General features: G+C 42.8%; 1 protein-coding gene across 1 annotated transcript in view; it reads right to left on the reverse strand.

Moving 5' to 3' along the window:
• LOC127650711 (disks large-associated protein 3-like) overlaps nucleotides 1-22425 on the reverse strand; it is a 294628-nt gene that overhangs the window by 47548 nt on the left and 224655 nt on the right. Inside the window, 1 exon segment of the mRNA XM_052136307.1 lies at nucleotides 12465-13588. Coding sequence (XP_051992267.1) covers nucleotides 12465-13517 — 1053 coding nt within the window. The 5' untranslated portion in view covers nucleotides 13518-13588.

Genomic DNA, 22425 nt, shown 5'->3' on the forward strand with positions numbered 1-22425 from the left:
GATCATATCTTTAGGAAACTAAATGGACAAATAAAGAACATTAAAATGATTGCGGTATTCACAATGTTGCTTAATTTAATATTGCCAGTAAAATCATTGGAAATATATTGTGAATATTTGATATTACCCAGCAATAAAGTATACAGTATATATTTATTTATAATATATACATGAAAGCCTCTCCAAGTAATTTCACCACTGTCTCTTTTCACTCCCCATTATAAATGTCACCGTAAAAGATGGTAAACTGCAATTGTTTCCATAAGAAGCTATTTCTACTTGATCTTACCTTTAATTTTGTTTTGTGTAACCTAATATATCTATGTGTATTAAGTTATTTAATTGTATTAAATATTTTGACTTAAAGCAGTAAATAAATAATAAAAAAAAATTGGTTCCCTAACTTCAAACTGACTACATTAGGTTACACAAACTAAAGTAATTGTAAGGGTTAAATCAAGTAAAAAAGGGTGAATGCATGCATGCATTCACATATCTTTGTGACCTTTTTTTTTTTTTTGTTTGTTTGTTTTTAAACAACAGAACTCAGACAGGAATACTGTGAATCTGTAGCCTTTATTTTACAAGTGGTATTCAACTGTGGGTCACTGTTGCAGGAGTGCAGCCTCCTAGAGCTAGAGTACCCTGTTACCGTAGAAACATGACCAGATGTTGACACTTGGTGGGAGGTGTGAGAGAGTGTATCAGAGACACTCAGCATAATGTGGCCAAATAAAATTATTATCATTTAACCTATTGTCACGTCAGATAATGTACCCTTTCCCACATATGTGTGTGTCTCTGTCCACAATCGTGTGTTTGTGTGAGCACAACAGAATGTTCACAGCGGGTGTGTCTAACAGTCTTTATGTGTGAGAAGAAAGAGAAAGGTAGAAATAAAGTAATCATGGCTCCAGAAAGGCCTACACCTTCCTTTAAAATAATACATTGGCAGTACCATAGTACAGTGATGTATCAGATGGTTCTATACAATTACACATGTTACTTCAAGATACTTATTCTTCAAGATACTTATAAGAGTACTATGGTATAGTCATGGTATATGTAAAATCATTATGGGACATGCCCAAAAAATATTGTATTACCATGGCAGTATATCCAAAAACACATGGTAATACCATGTTACTCTTTTGTTAGAGTCAATATTCCTCTATTTGACATGAATCAATAGTGTGTTTGACAAAGAAAATTGATTTTAGGATGCAATTGCCTATTTATAGCTGTGAATAAACCATACAAACAGTATGCACATCACACCATTAAAAGCTGAATTATGATATCATGCTAAGAAGTGTCTTGGTTTTTTGGACACTTGAAATCACAAAGCAGGATGTCAATGATGTGTGTGTAATTGAGCATATGAGTGGGAGAAATGAAGCACACAGCTCATTGTTGACATCTATAGCAGCTTGTGAATGTGTTCACACTGTTTTTTGTGAAGGCAGTGGGTTAATGTATTGTTTTCCTGTATCGCCTCATGCTGTTTTTCACCCTTTCACACAGAGTTGACAGAGGCTAGAAATAGCATCAGCCTTCCTATATTTCAGAGCTAGCAACTGATAACAAACATAATCATTAAGTAATTATTTTCTTTTACTAAGAGAAATTGTCATTTTCAGCAGACAGATTTATTCTTTTGACATTGAAATTAATCTGCAAGTTAATAGGACAGCAGAGTGATTGTGTTTCAGAACAGAGACTTCACATAGATATTAAAATTGCCGTGGAGGCCATGTTGGGTTCAATGCACTGAATTGACTGGGTTCACATATTGTAAAAATGCTTCTCTCTCTCTCTCTCTCTGTCTCTCTCTCTGTTGTTTTTATGACATGTACAATGGTTATAACCAGAGGTGGGGGACTCGAGTTACATGACTTGACTCAAGTCTGACTCGAGTCACAAATTTAAGGATTTGTGACTTGCTTGACTAAATGAAGAAAATGACTTGACTTGAATTTGACTTGAGAACCAGCAACTCTTGACTTGACTTGAACTGTATGACTCGACAATGACTTGAATGTTTTTATTATTATTATTATTTTCAATAATGTATTATAAACAGTAATGAAATGTGTTTAAAAAATATTGCGACATCAATTAATTAATATGCAAAAAAGTAAGCCCACCAGCACCACTGATCTGCATCTGCAGAGTTAACGCTGCACCCACAATGTGCCAAAAATACAGATGATTGTCGAGTTCCTGAAATAATCTCCTTTGGATATAAAGATTTCGAATTGGACCATGTGAATTAAAAAAAATATTAAAATATGCAACGCAAAAACATCCGATACAACCACAACAACCTCGAATTTCATCAGACATTTCAAAAACCATAAGAAAAGGTAAGAAAATAATTTTATTATCATTTCATTATCCAGAAAGATTAATATGTAAAATTACTGTTCAAATGTTTGAGGGTTGTCAGTAAATTAAAATGATTCACGATTAATCTCATGTTTTGTAGCACGACAAGTTTGAAATTACCCGACATTGCCTCTAAATGTGTGTGCCTTTTCTAAACCTTCTCAACAGTCAACAATATACCATAACCATATATTGGAAATATAAAAACATAACGTCTCGGGTTATGACTATAACCCTTGTTCCCTGAGAAGGGAACGAGACACTGCGTCGTTGAAAACGACTCTTTGGGGAATGCTCCTTAGCGTGCGCCTCTGAAGTATGAATGAAACTATTCCAATCTTGATTGGTGTTGCGTCATGACGTAACATGTGACGGCATAACCGGATGCATAAAAGTGACGCCGGCAAACACACACATTAGCCTAGCGATGAAGCAAGCCGCTCTCAGGCCTTGAGGGGCGTGGCAGGATGACGCAGTGTCTCGTTCCCTTCTCAGGGAACAAGGGTTATAGTCATAACCCGAGACGCTCCCTTCCGAGGGAACTCGCACTGCGTCGTTGAAAACGACTCTTTGGGGAACGAATGCCCACTAGGCCACGCACCGAAAAAAGGCCTGCCCTAGGGTGAAACTGAACTCAGGCACTCAGCTAGGACGAGAGCACACGTGCGCCAGGCGTACTAGGGAGGTGCAGACTATAAAACCTGATGAAAGTGTGCGGGGTAGCCCAACCGGCTGCCTCACAGATCTCCTGGAGGGGTACTCCCGATAAGAGAGCCCTAGAGGACGCCATGCCTCTAGTTGAATGAGCCCTTACGGCCAAAGGTGAAGGCAAATTGCACACCTTGTAGGCCGAGATAATAGCCTGAACAATCCAATTACTAATGGTTTGTTTCGAGGCAGGGAGCCCCTTCCTAGGTGACCCAAAACACACTAACAGTTGGTCCGACCTCCTCCAGGAAGAGGACCTCTCGAGGTAAACACTCAAAGCTCTGACAGGGCAGAGCAAATGGAGCCTCTCTTCTTCTGCCGACACATGAGGTGGAGGATGAAATGCCTGCAGGACCGTAGACCGTGCCGTGTTAGATGGCACCTTAGGCACATAGCCAGGTCTCGGGTGCAAAATGGCTTTAACTCCGCCAGGGGCAAACTCCAAGCAAGCTGGCGTCACTGCCAGGGCTTGAAGATCACCCACCCTCTTTAGAGAGGTAATAGCTAAGAGAAAAGCCATCTTGAACGTCAGGTCCTTGGGCGAAGCCGACTGAAGGGGTTCGAAGGGGGCCAGGGATAACCCTTCGAGAACCACCGCCAGGTCCCAGGCAGGAACCCTGGACCTGGTTGCCGGTCTCATCCTCCATGTACCACGGAGAAAACGAATGACCAGCTGGTGCCTCCCCAGAGGCCCATCACTCAGTGGTGCATGGAACGCCGAAATGGCAGCCACGTACACCTTAAGTGTGGAAGGGGAGAGACCCGCAGAGAAACGATCTTGAAGAAACTCCAGAACTGAAGCCACCGGGCAGTTAACTGGATCTAATTCATGTTCTCTACACCAAGTTGAGAACACATTCCACTTGAGGCCATATAATCTCCTAGTAGACAGAGCCCTAGAGTTAAGTATGGTTTCAACCACCCCCGCTGATAGACCAGCATTTAGGTACTGAACCCCCTCAGGGGCCAGACCCACAGTTTCCACAGCGCTGGACGAGGGTGGAAGACTGTGCCCCCTGCCTGAGACAACAGATCCCTCCTCAGAGGAATCTGCCATGGCGGAGCTATCAGGAGTGAAATTATGTCTGAGAACCATACTCGGGCCGGCCACATCGGGGCAACCAGAAGAAGACTGATGCCCTCTTGGCGGACCCTTTCCAGGACTCCCGGAGCAGAGCGATCGGGGAAATGCGTACAGGCGAAGCCTCGGCCAAGCCTGTACCATGGCGTCCAACCCCAGTGGGGCTGGATGTGAGAGGGAGAACCAAAGTGGACAGTGGGACGTCTCTCGAGACGCGAATAGACCCACTTCCAATGGTCCAAATTTGTCCCACATCAACTTCACCACCTCTGGATGAAGTCTCCATTCCCCGGGCCTCAGCCCCTGCCTCAACAGGATGTCTGCTCCCTGATTCTGAACCCCCGGAATATATATTGCTCTGATAGACAGTATTTTCCCTTGGGACCAAAGAATTATCTGATGCGCCAGTCTGCACAGAGGGCGCGATCTGAGTCCTCCTTGTCGGTTCAGATAAGCTACCACTGATGTATTGTCCGAACGTACTAGGACATGGTAACCTTTGATGTCTGGAAGGAAGCTCCTCAGAGCCCTGAACACAGCCAACATCTCTAGACAGTTTATGTGCCAAGAATGATGATGGTCCTGCCACAGACCCCTGGCAAAGCGGCCGTCCATGACCGCGCCCCAGCCAGTGAGGGAGGCGTCTGTCGAAACGGTTTTCCGGCGACATGACGCTCCCAACACTGGCCCTTGGGACAGGAACCAAGGTTTCTTCCATATTAGCAGAGAACGAAGGCACCTGCGCGTTACTCTGATTATACGAAATGGATTCCCCTTGGGGGAAAACCCCTTGGTTTTCAGCCACCACTGGAGGGGCCTCATGTGTAGAAGGCCCAAAGGTACAATGTTGGATGCCGCTGCCATGAGGCCCAGCAGTCTTTGAAATTGCTTTACAGTGATGGCCTGGCCTAGCTTTAACCCGGCCACCATCGCCATAAGGGACTCGATACGTGCAGGAGACATGCGTGCCTGCATCGTAACCGAGTTCCACACAACGCCCAGAAACGTTGTGCACTGGGATGGTTGTAATACACTCTTTTTTGTGTTGAGTCTCAACCCCAAACTTCGAATGTGGCCAAGAACAACATCTCGATGCCGAACCGCCATTTCTCGAGACTGGGCCAGAATGAGCCAGTCGTCGATATAATTCAGTATACGGATGCCCTGAAGTCTCAGTGGAGCAAGAGCTGCATCCATACATTTGGTGAATGTCCGGGGAGATAGTGCTAGGCCGAACGGAAGAACCCGATATTGGTAAGCTTCGCCCCCGAAAGCGAACCTCAGGAACCTCCTGTGACATGGAAGGATGGATACATGAAAATAGGAGTCTTTTAGATCTATCGTGACAAACCAGTCCTCGGATCTGATCTGACTCACGATGACAGGAATAGTAAGCATTTTGAACCTGAACCTCCTCAGAGACCGGTTCAAAACTCTGAGATCTAAAATCGGCCTCAACCCCCCATCCTTTTTTGGAACTATAAAGTACCGGCTGTAAAAACCGGACTCCCTGTCTGAATGAGGAACACGTTCTATGGCCTCCTTCAGCAGCAGAGATTGCACTTCTTGTTCCATCACCTGAGCCTGCCCCGGAACCACTGTAGTATGCACCACTCCAGAGAATTTGGGGGGGCGGTGCCCGAACTGCAGTCTGTACCCTGATTTTATTATATGCAGGACCCTTGCAGATATGTTGGGAAGATGATTCCATGCCTCTACAAAATCTACTAAGGGAACCAGCCTCTCGAGGCTGGGCTCGGGTGTTTTTCGCGCACTGTTCTCGACCTCCTGAAGCGGGATACCGGCAGGATTTGGTCGATACAGTTCTTGTGACCACAATTGATGTGTGTTCTTTATCTTTTGACGCAAACGGCACGGTGTGCGTTCGCTGGAAATTGGTGTGGCCCGACGCGTCAGAGACGGCGGGAAACCGACACGATTTCCTGAGGGCTCCGCTGCGAGAACAACCTCGGTTGCTCTGCAGCGGGGGGGGGGCAGCCCTCCGAGGTTCTACCACCCCGGTTAGGACCTCTTCCCCGAAGCCCTCCTAGCCTTAAGGACGTCCCTCAGGTCGGCCCCCTGGCTGGAGGGCTTCCGCTGGGAGCGTTTCCTCTGTTGCCAAGCTCCTGGAGGAGGGGCTCTAGAGGAAACGCTCTCCTTTTGCTCTGCGCGGTGCGAGGAGCTGACTGAAGGCTGGGGCTGATCTGTTTTCCCCACCCTACTTGATTTAGACTTGGATTTACAGGGGAGAAACTGCTTGAACGCCGCAGATTGTTTCCTCGCCTCCTGAAACCTGTCGACGACCGATGTAACGGTGTCGCCGAACAGGCCAGAGGGCGAGAGCGGGGCACCAAGCAAAAAAATCTCTGTCTTTTTCTTTTATTCCCGACAAATTTAGCCACAGATGCCTCTCCGTGGTCACCATAGCTGCCATAGAGCGGCCAATAGCACGGGCCGTCTCTTTAGTGGCCCGGAGAGACAGATCTGCGGCTCTGCGCAACTCCGCGATATCATCGGGAGTTGGCCCCTCCCCCTCGTCTAAATCTTTCAGGAGATCGGCCTGGTACGCCTGCAAAATCGCCATTGAGTGCAGGCATGAACCAGCCCGACCTGCCGCCATGTAAGCCCTGCTTATTAATGCAAATGTATCTCTGCAGGGCTTACTAGGCAGCGCCGGGGTTTTAAGGGAAGATGCCGACTCAGTAGAGAGGTAACCGGCTAAAGCCTCCTCCACACCAGGCATCTTCCCATAGCCCATATCCCGTGCCCCTAAAACATAGCTGTAATCGACCACACTGGGGGTGGAGACACGGGACGAATGTGGTTTATCCCACGATCTCGAGATCTCTTTGTGGAGATCGGGAAAAAACGGCAAACCCCGGCGCTGGGGTTGTGACGTGTGCTGCAGGAAACGCTTGTCTAATTTGCTTCCGACGTGCGTTCCCTGCTCATTTTGTGGCCAGCTAATGTTAAGTCTGGCCACAGCACGCGTCACAACCTGAACCAGCTCCTCATAAGCCTGGCCGAAACCCGGCGTGCTTGGCTCACAGTCGTCCACATCAATGCTGAGCATTTCCACTTCCTCGGAAGCAGAGAGCTCGAGCATTGGGACCTGATCGTGGGCAGAAGAAGCCGCGACGCGGGTTTCTGCACCACTCACAGTAGGCTCGGGATCCTCAAACGAAGAATGAGAAAGTGCCGGAGCAGTCTCATTCTCATCTGCAAGATCCCGCTGCGAACCCCACGATCTCAATCGCCGCGCTGCCTCAACAGACGCGGGACCAGAACCGTGGGGAACGCGAGCCTGACCGTGCTGATCAAAGCACGCCAACCGGGAGCGCAGCACTCTCAGGGGTAGTGCTTCACAGCTTTCACAGGCAGATCCCTCGATAGCTGCCTGTGCGTGCTGCACTCCCAAACAGTTCACACACAAATCGTGCGTGTCCCTACCCGTAATAAAACGAGGGCAGGGGTGCACGCACTTCTTGAACTGTTCAGTGGCCATAATTCTTTTAAATAGGACAAACAACACCAAATAAGACAAACAATATACATAGAGCGCTTGCTGAAGAGCGAAAGCTAATGTGTGTGTGTGCCGGCGTCACTTTTATGCATCCGGTTATGCCGTCACTTGTTACGTCATGACGCAACACCAATCAAGATTGGAATAGTTTCATTCATACTTCAGAGGCGCACGCTAAGGAGCGTTCCCCAAAGAGTCGTTTTCAACGACGCAGTGCGAGTTCCCTCGGAAGGGAACAGGCAGATTTGTAGTCACAACACTTTATTTAAAAGTAGTAAAAAAAAAGTAGTAAAAGTAGTAAAAAATATACAGAACGACACGTGACGAAATCCAAGTGCTCTCATAGTGATTATGACTTCTGAAGACTTTAACTAAAGCCCTTGAATGCAATACCTTTATTACTATTTTATATAAATGTATCTCTGAAGGGAACTGTCTTCAGAAAAGTTTCGATGGCATTTTCTTTTCATCTTACCTCCGTATAATGCCTAATAAAGTATTGTTTATAAGCGCAGGGCTGCTTTGTGTACAGGCGTTACCAGGTTAACAGATATATTTTTGCTGAGTCTTGATGGTTAAGATTGAGACTTTATTGTGACTTGAACGTGTGCCTTGCTCCCACCTCTATTTATAGCATGTTGGATGTGTTCATTGGTAATACAATGGTTTTTGGACATGTGCAATTGTAATACCATGGTTTTTGACATGTGCAATGGTAATACCATGTTTTTTGGACATGTCTTTTTGTAATACTATGGTTCCCTTTCATGGAACTCCAGCTGCGTAAGATTGCTATTGGACACTGTACGAGTGTCTCATGGTCTGACGCCCTTATACAATCACACCAATTTATTGGCTGATGACACTTAAGTGACTCCCCCTAGAGAGCTACGATACAGGCTCCATAAAGACGCTCGCTTTTGAACCATCGAGTCAGATTTTCTGTTCTTCAGTATTAGTTTCTAGCAACTCATGCCAAAGTGAGGAATATTTTTCTCCCTTTTGAGTGGCAAACAAGTAAGGACGTCATTGACACAGCGTAAATTTTAGAGCAATTACATTTTTTGTTTTCAAACATTACAAGGTACAGACGAGGACAACACCGCTTCGCAGAGGCTCACAATTCCTCACCATGAGGCTTTATCCCAACTTGTTCCAGTTCTATGGCCTCCAGATTTTGAACTCCATGTGCTGGAGCCATTTGGGGTTTTGACTTTGTGTCTGAGAACATAGGAGTGCAAATGGACACCTACTTGTGTTTGTTGCCCTCCCTATGAGCAGTGGGGATTATTTAAGACTGCAAGGGAAGCTCAGCTTCCCCTATAATGTCAAAAAAATAATGGTCAAATATGTACTATTGTGTAAACAATTTATTGACTAAAAATGCGTTAGGACACGTTAATCTCGAAGACGAGTTCGTTCAGAATCAGCTACATTACATATAGCAGGTCGGCTGACTCGATTTACTTCTCATACATTCCCGTAGCGTCAGTGCATTTCCCTGTTGAAGCCGAGCGTCCATTGACTTCAATGGGGCTGCTCTGAACAGTTTTTTCAGTGCTCCGAAAATAGACGGTCATTGGATAAATGCTGCGATTATGTCCCGCCCACGGACGCTCAGCGTCTCTGGGGGTGAATGAGGAGTGGGCTGGCCCGGACTCGGGCTTCCGCGTGATGATTGGAGGATCTGTCGAAAGACTGCATCTCCTTTTGATTGACAGCGAATCTGTACTATAAGAAGTCACTGAAGCTATTTCGCGCTTAGTCCCATCGCGGATTTCTCAAGTGTAGTCGAAAGACAAACTGCTGCAACCTATTTCTTTATATTTGTTTGGCGAAATTGCTAGTCAATTTGCATAATACATTTCACACAATTATACACCACATTCCTTGTTTCAGTTTTACCAAGTATAATATATTTTGTTTTAGAGCGTTCATTCGTTCATTCGTTCGTTCGTTCGTTCGTTCATTCATTCATTCATACAGTAGGCTAGGCTAGCGTCGTACGGGTGAAACTGCGCACGATGGCAGACAGTGCTAATATTGTCGACCTGATTTTGGCGAAGCCATTTGAAAGTCTTCCTTACGAGGAAAAAATTATAATTAAACAGCAGGGCAGATCAACACCTAAGATTGATTTAGTGCAAAAAATAGGGTAAATAAGTTTATAATATAGGCCGAAAATGAGCTTCCCCTCTTTGACAGACCAGCAGCTGCCACTGCCTATGAGCGAAAGTGTGAGTCTTGTCAGACATTCTTTGAGGCCTAGCTCGATGGCCATTTTCTGACGAACAACACATGTGAGAGACCATGCGCAGTCACCATTAAAAAAAAGCTGTATGAGAGAATTCGTTGTTGGATGGTAACAAAATGGGCCCATTTGTCCCTATTGTCCTTTTCTGTGTCATTCTGTGAGAATGCACATGAATAAGGCAATGGAGGAGCAGAACGAGGGGTCTGGAATAAGAGAATATTCCCTCACTAACTGATGGCGAACCAATGCGCAGATATTTAATCTCATTCAATGTGCCACAGTAGCGAAGGCACAGGGGTCTCCTTCGGCTGTGCCGCTGATTGTAGAACAGTTGCCAAATGTAAATTAAAAGTGCCATCTAGTGGTTACACTTTGCGCTACAAGAGAGAGCCATGCAATTCATCTGTCTTCCTGTCTAGAGCCTTGAAAGCGGTTGCAAAACTTTTCATTTTACTTTCACTCTAATGACATTTCAGAATGTTGACACAGAAACAAATAATGTCACAAGTACAGCCAGGGGACTGGTTTGTGACAAAATATTTGAACGCTGCTTCTTTCCATATTCATATTGTGCCAAAGCACAGGTGCTTTCTCAGATTCCCTATTGGAGGCAAAGCGAAACACTCTCTGGCACCGCACACTTTCACTAAATGCATGGATGCAGCTCTGATGCCCTTGAGGCTTCAAGGCATCCACGTTTTGAATTATCTTGAAGATTGGTTGGTGTTAGCTCACTCAGACACTCTGGCTGCCCAACACCGAGATGTCATTCTCAGCCATTTGAGCAGTCTAGGGTTGCGAGTGAGAAGAGTGTTTCAACTATGTTTCTAGGTATGGAACTAGACTCACGGGCGATGCAGGCGTGCCTGCCTCCAGCTCGTGTTCTGTCATTACTCCAGTATTTAGTGATGTTCTAACGCCAAGAACATTTCACAGGCTTTTGGGATTCATGCTCGTGGCATCTGCTGTCATTCCACTGGGCTTGCTGCAGGATAGACCTTTTTCAGTGCTGGATGAACCCCACAAAGGAATTTCAACCACTGAGGCATGCGCTTCATCCCTTCAGAATGATGTGTGGGTGCTACTAGGCTCTGTCGCCATGGAAACTGGCCCGTATTCTGATTTTGGGCGTTCTGTTGGTACAGGTGTGCTGCAGCTAAGTGGTAACGACAGACGCCTCCGTGGGTTGGGCCACTGTATACGCAAGTGGCTGGATTGCAACATACAAATCTGGAGATGTTCACGGTGCTGCTTGTGCCATGCTGAGACTGGCACATCGCATCCTTCTGTGGGCACAGAACAATGTACTGTCTCTAGGAGCCACACATTTTCCAGGCCAGTTGAATTTAGGGGAAAATCTCCTGTCCAGACAGGGTCTGTTACCCGGAGAATGGACATCACATCCTCAGATTGTGGAACACATTTTTTGCACGCTCCCCTCTAGTTTTCTCTATCGCCCTTGGCCATACACTCTAGCAGCTGCATAGGCTTGTACCTTTTGCAGAAAATGTGACTCAATGGCATGAAAACGAGTGCCTCTGTTAAGCCCTTGACGTAGTCCATCAGCCAGTAAATTAGCATGATTGTATATGGGCTTCAGAACACGTGACACTCGGACGGTTTCCCGTAGCAATCATATGCAGCATCTCGTTCCCCTCAGGGAACCAAGGCTATATATGTAACCGAGACATTTTTTGACATGTCCAATGGTAATACCATGATTTTGGACATGAACAATGGTGTCATGTATTTTGGACATATACAATTGTAATAACGTGCTTTTTGGACATGCACAATGGTAATACTCTGGTGTATGGAAATGTGCATTGGTAATATCAAGTTTTTAGACATGTATACTAGTATTACCATGGTTTTTGGACATATGCAATGGTAATACCATGGTTTTGGATATGTACAATGGTAAGACCATAGTTTTGGGACATGCACAATGGTACAATGGTTTTTAAACGTTTTTGGACATACACCATGGTAATAACAAGGTTTTTGGACATGTACCATGACACTACCATGATTATTGCAAAACTACCATAGTACTACCCTGTTTTTGGACATGTACCATGGTAGTATCATAATTTTTGGACATGCTAATACAATGGTCTTTAAAATACAAAGTATCTTAAACACTTTGAAGTACTACGTAAACACTGTGCTATATGAATATAGATATTATTCAGTATCATGGTATATATAAAATAACCATAGTAATACCTCCTGATAACATCACAGTAGCACAGTACTCCTACAGTAGATTTTGTAAGAGGCTAACTCTTTATATAGCCTAACCATACCCCTAACCCCTAAACCTAACCTTCACAAAAACCTGTATATCATAGCTACTTACTACTTTCCTCATAAAAAGCTGATTTCAGTGATAAGATTATTATATTTCGTCGAAATGTAGCAGATTTCAAGCTTTACAATACTTAAGGAGACATTTGGTCCCCACAATATAGACAAAACCTTACCCACACACACATACACAAACTTGCCTGCAGATAGTGGATTGATCGTTCCTTCATTTTGGGATCCACGGGAACCAATGCCTTTTCATATCCCCCACCTCCCCCTCCTCCTCCACGGGAGGGTGGATAGACTTCTCTAGCCTGACTGACTGTCATGGCTGACCATGTGCTCCTCTTTAGAGAGTGCCCACTGTCCCCTGCCATAGCTATGCTGGTGCAAGCCATGCACTCTCCAGGAGGAGGCCCTTTAGCTTTCCTCAGAGTCAGCTCCTGGATAGCAGCATCCAGGGTTTCATGTCCGGAGGGACAGCCCCGACCTCCCCTGCCTGTCCCCACCAGAAAGCTGCTGTCGCTGTCCAGGTTGTCGTCAGAGCTCCACCACCCAGCTGTCTTGCTGCGGTGGCGCGTCCTTCGTGACTCGTGGCGAGAGTCTCCGCTCTTGCTTCGTTCTCGGCTCTTGTTGCGGCGGGCAGAGCGAGACTGGTGTGTTCCAGAATAATTATGTCCTCCCCCTTCCTCCCCTCCACTACGGTGCCCCCTGTCCCTTTCCCGATACTCTCCTCCACGGGTGCCATTAAACTCTCGTTTAGAGGGCGTCTCCAGCGAGTGAGATTTGGCAAAAAGACGCTGCACAGAGTTCACCAGATGGCGTATGCGACTTGGACTTTCACTGCGCTGCTCCCCGCTGGATGTACGTTGGTACTGCAAGGTGTGGAAGCCATCAGGGTGGAAGGGAAGCTGTTTCTCAAACTGGTTCAGGAGGTTTGGTGGGATGCGGTGCATCTTTCCCCCATGGCCGTGGCCATGACCATGCCCTGCTGAAGAAAGACACTCCTCACATGTGGAGTCATAGGGCTGTTGGTGAGTGAGGTGTGAGCGGGGGAAGGTTCCTCCCCCTGAAGGGGCCATAGTCATGGGCTCGGGGGGTCCGCCGGGCGAGTAGTAGGGGTGGTCATTGTTCCCATGGTAGTGGTCAGGATGGTGCATGTAGTCCCTCGCAGCATCACAATCCTCAGGCATGCAGTAGCAAGGACCAGATGAGTGTTGCGACAGACTACGACTCACCTGGTAGCCCTTCATGGCCGGGGCATGGTGGGCCGCCCGGGCCGAGAGGGGGCGCTGTGGGCGCGACAGGGCTGTGCCGGTGTCAACTATGGGGTAGAGAAGAGAAAGTATTCAAGAGATAACCAAACAATATTTTATCTTGCAGTCAGCATTTTTATTATTGTTAATGAAAATTTTTAATGTGAACTAAATTAAAAACTTGTTATTAGCTTAGATCAAAACAAAATTAAAAAAAACATTAAAAGTAAACTAAAATACTTTTTCAACACTCTAAAACTAACTTAAATAAAATGACAACAAATCAACTTTAGTTTTTGATGCATTGTTTTATTTACCTTTATCAAACATGAAAATGCTTGATAACAATAGATAACAATAACATTGGATGGCTATGAGAAATTTTTAAATGTCAACCATATATTATATTAAAATATTAATGTGGCAGCTGTAAAATACTAAAAATAAAACTAAATTAACTGAAACTAGAAAATAATAAAAAACTAAACTAAAACTAACAGTCATAGAGTGATTTTTTTTTTACTGAATTGAGAGGACAAATTGAAACTAAATTCAAAGCTATAATAGACCTAAAGTACATTCAATAATCAAGAAATGGTTCTTCATAGCAAGTGATATCAAGTACATTTTCAGAAACAGCATGTTATGTATTCAAACAGGGAAACAACTAAAACTCAGGTAACTGATGATGCAAAACATGCACACTCTTATATGTCTTGAATTGCTGTGCTGCAAATGACCCTGAACACAGATGACTGAAGTTGGGATAACACTGTGCAGGCATGACCCGTTACTTTTTTAATTGTTTTTATTATTAATTTACTCTTTCCTTTGCTGTAGAGAGTTATTTTGTCTCTATCTCTCAAAATCTGCTCATTTGGCAGAGTAAGCAATACTTCTATTCTAATTCAACCCCTAATCTAGTTCATGGTCATGGCTGATAAATCTGTTTATTGTTTCCCAACACAATCTACGCCCATTTTGTGATCTCAGTGATGAAATGGGCAAAAAAAAAAAAAAAAGAAAGAAAGAGTGAAATGGAAAAAAATTTACACATTGGGATTAGCATTTATAGATATTCTAAACTCTCTTGGAGTCAGACAAAATGTGACCGGACCAACTCATCACCATACTCATATGCTAAATTTCATTCTGTCATATGGAGTTGATGTTGATACAATAGAAATTCTACCGCAGAGCGATGACATCTCACATCATTACCTTGTCTCTTGTTTGCTGCAATCTGCTAAAGTCACTCAATCTACACCACACTATCATTCAGGTAGAAGTATTCTTTTGACCACTAAAGATAGCTTCAATAAAAGTCTTCCAGAATTGTCTCACATACTTAGTAAACCAAAAATCTTGAAGAACTTGATGTAATAACAGAAAATATAAATAAAGTCTTCTCTAGCACTCTTGATAGTGTCGCCTAGTGATGTATGTCTCGAGACCGGTCTCGAGACCACTTTTACGTGGTCTCGGTCTTGTCACGGCCTTGACGGTCTTTGGTCTTGGTCTTGTCTTGGTCTCGGACCTCTCGGTCTTGTCTAGGTCTCGCTGTCTCAGACCGACATAGTGGTCGGGGGATTTAGCAATACAATACTACAATATCCACGACGACACAACGTTCGATAATGCAACAGTATTATTATTTTGCACCCTTCAAATGCAACCAATCACATGTATTTTTTTGTGACACAGCCGTTGGCGCTCATCCATTCATATAACATTATACTTCAGTGAGTGAGTGTAGCGTAGAGCGTAAAGAGCACAGTCAGTCAGTAGCATGTCAGCGAATTCCTTGGTCATAAAATTTGCTTTCGTAGAACACGAGTTCTTCTGCACATCGTCAAATAAAAAGAAGGATTCTGCGAAATGTAGATTCTGCAAAGTCTTCTTGACAGAGACAGCCGGGACCACCTCAACGTTCACTAGACCCCTGGAGCGTAAACACAGGGAACGCTATCTACGCATTTTCAAACTCTTTGAGGTAAAACCTTTCCAACCTCCCATGACCAAACAGATCATGTATCTGCTGAATTATTGTAGTTTATCATGTGTTCTTCTCACACGTACGGTATAAGTTATTTAGGGACATATTTTTTGCAAGCCTCTCTAAGGACGTAACTAACGTTAACCTGATGAAGAGTGTAACTAACGTTACATGCTAAGTAACGAGATTTTGGGTAACTGCACAACTGACAGATGACTTTGAGCGCACCACCAACTGTGTGTGTGTGTGTGTGTGTGTGTGCGTGTAACCATAGCGACAAAACGACCAACTTTCGAATCCTGCACTTAAGCCTATAAATTATGTACAGGTGAAACTCGAAAAATTAGAATATCGTGCAAAAGTTCATTAATTTCAGTAATTCAACTTAAAAGGTGAAACTAATATATTATATAGACTCATTACAAGCAAAGTAAGATATTTCAAGCCTTTATTTGATATAATTTTGATGATTATGGCTTACAGCTTATGAAAACCCCAAATTCAGAATCTCAGAAAATTAGAATATTACATGAAATCAATAAAAAAAAGGATTTTAAATACAGAAATGTCGGCCCTCTGAAAAGTATAATCATGCATATGTACTCAGTACTTGGTTTGGGCCCCTTTTGCATTAATTACTGCCTCAATGCGGCGTGGCATGGATGCTATCAGCCTGTGGCGCTGCTGAGGTGTTATGGAAGACCAAGATGCTTCAATAGCGGCCTTCAGCTCATCTGCATTGTTTGGTCTCATGTCTCTCATCTTTGTCTTGGCAATGCCCCATAGATTCTCTATGGGGTTCAGGTCAGGCGAGTTTGCTGGCCAATCAAGCACAGTAATACCATGGTCATTGAACCAGGTTTTGGTACTTTTGGCAGTGTGGGCAGGTGCCAAGTCCTGCTGGAAAATGAAGTCAGCATCTCCATAAAGCTTGTCTGCTGAAGGAAGCATGAAGTGCTCTAAAATATCCCGGTAGACGACTGCGTTGACTCTGGACTTAATAAAGCACAGTGGACCAACACCAGCCGATGACATGGCTCCCCAAACCAACACAGACTGTGGAAACTTCACACTGGACTTCAAGCATCTTGGATTGTATGCCTCTCCATTCTTCCTCCAGACTCTGGGACCTTGGTTTCCAAATGAGATGCAAAATTTGCTCTCATCAGTAAAGAGGACTTTGGACCACTGAGCAACAGACCAGTTCTTTTTTTCTTTAGCCCAGGTAAGACGCTTCTGACATTGTTTGTTGTTCAGGAGCGGCTTGACAAGAGGAATACGACATTTGAAGCCTCAGTCCACTCCTTGTGAAGCTCCCCCACACATTTGAATGGCCTTTTCCTGACAATCCTCTCCAGGCTACGGTCATCCCTGCTGCTTGTGCCCCTTTTTCTTCCACACTTTTCCCTTCCACTTAACTTTCTATTAATGTGCTTTGATACAGCACTTTGAGAACATCCAACTTCTTTTGCAATTACCTTTTGAGGCTTTCCCTCCTTGTGGAGGGTGTCAATGATGGTTTTCTGCACAACTGTCAGGTCAGCAGTCTTCCCCATGATTGTGAATTCAACTGAACCAGACTGAGAGACCATTTAAAGGCTCAGGAACCCTTTGCAGGTGTTTAGCTGATTAGAGTGTGACATTTTGAGCCTACAATACTGAACCTTTTCACAATATTCTAATTTTCTGAGATTCTGAATTTGGGGTTTTCATAAGCTGTAAGCCATAATCATCAAAATTATATCAAATAAAGGCTTGAAATATCTTACTTTGCTTGTAATGAGTCTATATAATATATTAGTTTCACCTTTTAAGTTGAATTACTGAAATTAATGAACTTTTGCACGATATTCTAATTTTTCGAGTTTCACCTGTATAATCTATAATCTACATAAAACTTTATATATAATCTACAATTTATATGTAATTGCTAAAAACAAATGAAGATTTCTAGAAGAATATTTCAGCTCTGTAGGTCTATACAATGCAAGTGAATAGAGAACAGTCCTTTCAAGCTCCAAAAATCAAATAAAGGCAGCATAAAAGTTTTTTCCCTCCGGTCTCGACTTGGTCTCGGTCTTGGTCTCGACTTGGTCTCGGTCTCGACTTGGTCTGTCTTGGTGTTGGTCTTGGTCTTGTCTTGGTCTCGATACCCTCTGGTCTTGGTAGTGTCTTGGTCTCAGTTTAGGCGGTCTCGACTACAAGTCTAGTGTCGCCCCCCTTCGATTAAAGAAAATGGCCATGGTACAAAGATCACACTCATGCTCTCAAGACAGCAGCTCGGAAAGTGGAGTGCAAGTGGAAGAATACAAAATTAGAAGTGTTTTGTGGTGCATGGAAGGATTGTGTCTGTAGCTACAGACAGGCAGTAAAAGGCCAGGTCGGCATATTTTAACAAACTCACAGAAAATAACCACAACAATCCTACCTCAGAAAACAGTGTCTCATAATTTTCCTCATGAGCAACTACAATTCTTTGCTGTTGTTGGTCATGGCGAGCTAACAAAACTTATAAAAAAAATAAAAGATCATAAATGTTAGATCCAATACCATCTAAGCCCTTAAAAAAGGTATTCCCTGTAATCTTAGAATCTCTTCTTAATAATTTAACTCATTGCTATCCTTAGGACATGTCCCAAGAAACTTTAAAATGGCAGTTATCAAACCGCTTATTAAGAAGCCACAGCTTGATCCTGGAGAATTAGGTAAATATAGACCGATTTCAAATCTCCCATTTCTGTCGAAAATACTAGAAAAGGTTGTGTCCTCACAACTATGTTCATTTCTATAGAGAAATTGTATATATGAACAATTTCAGTCAGGATTTAGGCCCCATCACAGTACAGAGACTGCACTTATCAGAGTTACAAATGTCTTGCTCTTATCGTCTGATCGTGGCTGCATTTCTCTTCTAGTGCTTTTAGATTTTTGTGCTGCCTTCTACTCCATAAATCATGACATTCTCTTGAATAGGCTGGAGAATTATGTTGGTATTAGTGGACTTGCATTAGCATGGTTTAGATTCTATTTATCTGATTGCTACCACTTAGTATGTGTAAATTGTCAAATAAAAAATTAAAAGTTAAGTATGGAGTGCCACAGGGATCAGTATTAGGACCTCTTCTTTTCTAATTATATATACAGTACTTCCCCTGGGAGATATTATCAGGAATTGTGGAATAAGTTTCCACTGTTATGCCAACAATATCCAGCTTTATATTTCTTCTAAACCCAACAAAATTTCACAATTCTAAAAATGAGCAAGTGTATCAATGAAATCAAAGATTGGATGCCAGAAATGTACTTCTACACAATTCTACTGTTCAATTCAATGTACTGTTACATCCTCTTCTACAGTGAATAACTTGGGTGTTATATTTTATACCAATCTGTCCGTTGAAAATTAAATGTCCAATGTTTGTAGAACAGCATTCTTCCACTTCAGAAATATTGCTAAGTTACGACACATGCTCCCTGTTGCTGATGTCGAAAAACGAATTAATGCTTTCATGACCTCAAGACTAGATAATTGTAATGCATTACTTGGAGGGTGTACTGCAAGTTCAATAAATAAACTTCAATTGGTTAAAAATGCTGCTGCCAGAGTGATGACTAGAACCATGAAATGTGATCATATTAGACCCATTTTATCATTACATTGGCTACCTGTTAAATTTCGTATTCATTTTAAAATTCTGTTAACTACATACAAAGCTTTGAATGGTCAAGCTCCACAGTAATAAAGTGACCTTTTGTCACACTATAGTCCATCACGTTCATTATGAGCACAAAATTCTGGCCTGTTAATAGTTCCAAGAATATAAAAATCCACAAAAAGTGGTAGATCCTTTTCCTATTTGGCTGCTAAACTATGTCTCCCTAACACTGTTCGGGATGAAGACACACTCACTCAGTTTGAGTCTAGACTAAAGACTCATTATTTAGCCAGGCTGCTCACCTAATTTATCCATCAACACACATTTAGGCTGCTTTAGTTAGATCTGCCACAACCAGAACCTTTTCTTAAAACCATTGCTCTGTAATAAGTTGAATGACATCTATGCAAATACATTTTTTTTTTTTCCCTGTCTCAACCTCTGGATTCACAGGTTACCAGAGCCAGACAGATCCAGTTCTGTTCCTGCTTGGTGTCAAACTCGACTGCTATGTGCCGCTGAGTGATGACAACATACAGCCAGTACTAGCCAGACATCACTTCAATCTTTCATGATGGAATTTAGAGGGTGAACTGATGCCAACTCCAACTGTAAGACATCAGATACTTCCTTGGATTTAGGATGAACCCCACCGAACCTCAACAAAATGCAATGCACCTCATTGATCTCTGCTTGCTTTACCTTTGTCTATTGATGGACAACACTTTTGAAATGGAATACATAGACAATCAATTAACTTCTAACAAAATCGTTCATCAGGTAATTAACAAAGGACAATGCAACTATGTGAACTTCTGCAGTTAGTTCAGGATGGACTTCAAAGACATTAGTCATTAATCTTACAGTTCAAACTAAATCTTTGTTTAAACGCTGGCCCTTAACACTTATGACTTACAATGCACACAAATAACTAATATTGGCATTATATTCATGCTGTTTAGTCAGAGGGGAACTGGGCCCTACACTGAGCCTGGTTTCTCCCAAGGTTATTTTTCTCTTTTAACCATCATCTTATGGATTTTTGTGTTCCTTGCCACAGTCGCCTTCGGCTTGCTCACAGGGGTTCTAACTACAAATATAATTTAGACTTTATAGATATTACAGTTTCATTTTCTGTTAAAGCATGATTTTCTGTAAAACTGCTTTTGAAAATGTGTGTTGTGAAAAGTGCTATACAAATAAAAATGACTTGACTTGAAAAAAGGCTTGTCAGCTGGTTGCTTTTAAGCGGGCCTGGTCTTTGGAGCAGGTGGTGTTTCCAAAGGCAAGCTATTGTTGACAGATGTTGAGGTGATCATTAGATGGAGATTAGCCTGTTACTTTTAATAAGCTAGCTTGATTCTCAGAGCTCAAAATAACAGAATGGTGCTTACTCTTCTTGTTAAATTGTCGAATGTTGTAGTTCACAGATATGACTGCTCATCTGTGTACATGTGTTTGTGTACCTGATAGAAAGAATAAATGTTCTAGAGGAACACAGATTTGCATAATACAGAGTCTGGTAATTTTGTTGAGGCTGCTGCCAATCGATGTCACTCAACGCTACTTCAGTTTGCCTCCCATGGCATCATCATACCATGCAAACCCCCCCCACCCCCCTCCCCAAACCCGATACCAGAATGTACAAGACTAAAAACAAAGGGCATGAAAACCATCTCCATTCTGCTTTTCTTCATGAGCACAGTGTTTCTCCAAACACACACTCTCTCTTTTGTTTCCTCCTCTTCCTCTCTCATTCTCACATCTGACCTACTTCTTTCACTACAGTTTATGAGGCTGCCTGACTGTCTGTCTGTTTCATCGCCACCTATTTGAATGCCAGTATCTTTATTTGCCTCTCTGTTTGTGTTTTTATGCCTCTAGCTACATCTGTCTCACTGAATAGACTTACAGCTATGTGGTATTGCTTTTCCAACACACAAGTATAGGCTAGCCATGTGGAGCAATGGCACACTTCCATTCACATAAAAACATGAAAAAAAAAACAGACACAAACACACCACTATACTTCTTCTAAAAACATTAAAGGCCAGCGTACTAACTAGCATTATAGCTAATTAGCCTTAAACATTTTATATGATGGGGAAATGTACTCTCGCACAGCCAGAGTTGACTATTAGAGTTAAGTCAAGTCCACTTGGCCAAAATATTTTGCCGAGAACTCCCACTTTGACAGGAAGAGACATTTGGCCACAGTCTTTGGTGGAAAGATGCAGCCAGTATGGCCTCTAGAGACTGCAATGCGAGTTGGAGGTGAATGGCATTAAAAGTTAAGCTCCACCTCGCTTGTTTCACCATCTCCATGTGTTGAGCTTTGCGGCCCAGTGCACTCTATTTCCAATGGCTATTCACATTATGACTTCTTCATTCACCATAAGATTTCCCCAATAGTTGGCTCTTAAATATAAAACATGCTTGATATACTCTGACAGAATTGAATTGTAGTCAAGAAATTAGAATTTTTACTCATTACATATTACACATTTTACAGTGAAACCTGACTGGCCCAGAATCTACAGACTGGGGCTGACTAGTGCAGATGAGCATCAACCCGGCCAAATTGCAAATTGAGTCAAAAATGTATGTCATCATTTACTCATTTATTTATGACTTAAGTACTCATTGCTTTGTTTTCTGTTGTACAAAAAGCAAGTTTCACAATGTCCACGTTGCATCTCAAAAAAATGAGAAAAGCACCATCAAAATGATCATAAAAAGAACCCATGCTATTTGTGTTCTGTTTTCCGGATCTTTAAATGCCGTGTGATCACTTTGATTGCATAACAAATTTAACTTTATGTGTTGCAATCGGCATTCCCATCCTTCTTTTAAAGTTCACCTAATAATTTTCATTCTCTTATCATTTAATCACCTTCATGCCATACCAGATGTGTATTAAGTTTTTTATTTTGTTGAACACAAATTAAGATTTTTTAAATAATTTCTCAGCTCTGTCATTCCATATAAAACAAGTGAATGGTGTCCAGAACTCTGAAGGTACAAATATCACATAAAGGCATCATAAAATGTATCCATACGACTCCACGCAACAGTGGTTTAATCCCTGTCTTCTGAAGTGACAAAGTAAACCAAACTATAACTCCTTTTTCACTGTACATCTTGCCATTGCAGTCTAAGGAGAAGGGGTGGATTTATCTCTGTCTCAGCCTACTGATGAGTTGAATACATTCACAAGTACTGGTTATAATCAAATGTTAATAAAAGCTTTTTA

Source organism: Xyrauchen texanus, chromosome 10 (assembly GCF_025860055.1).
Source record: "Xyrauchen texanus isolate HMW12.3.18 chromosome 10, RBS_HiC_50CHRs, whole genome shotgun sequence".
In the NCBI taxonomy this organism is placed as follows: domain Eukaryota; kingdom Metazoa; phylum Chordata; class Actinopteri; order Cypriniformes; family Catostomidae; genus Xyrauchen; species Xyrauchen texanus.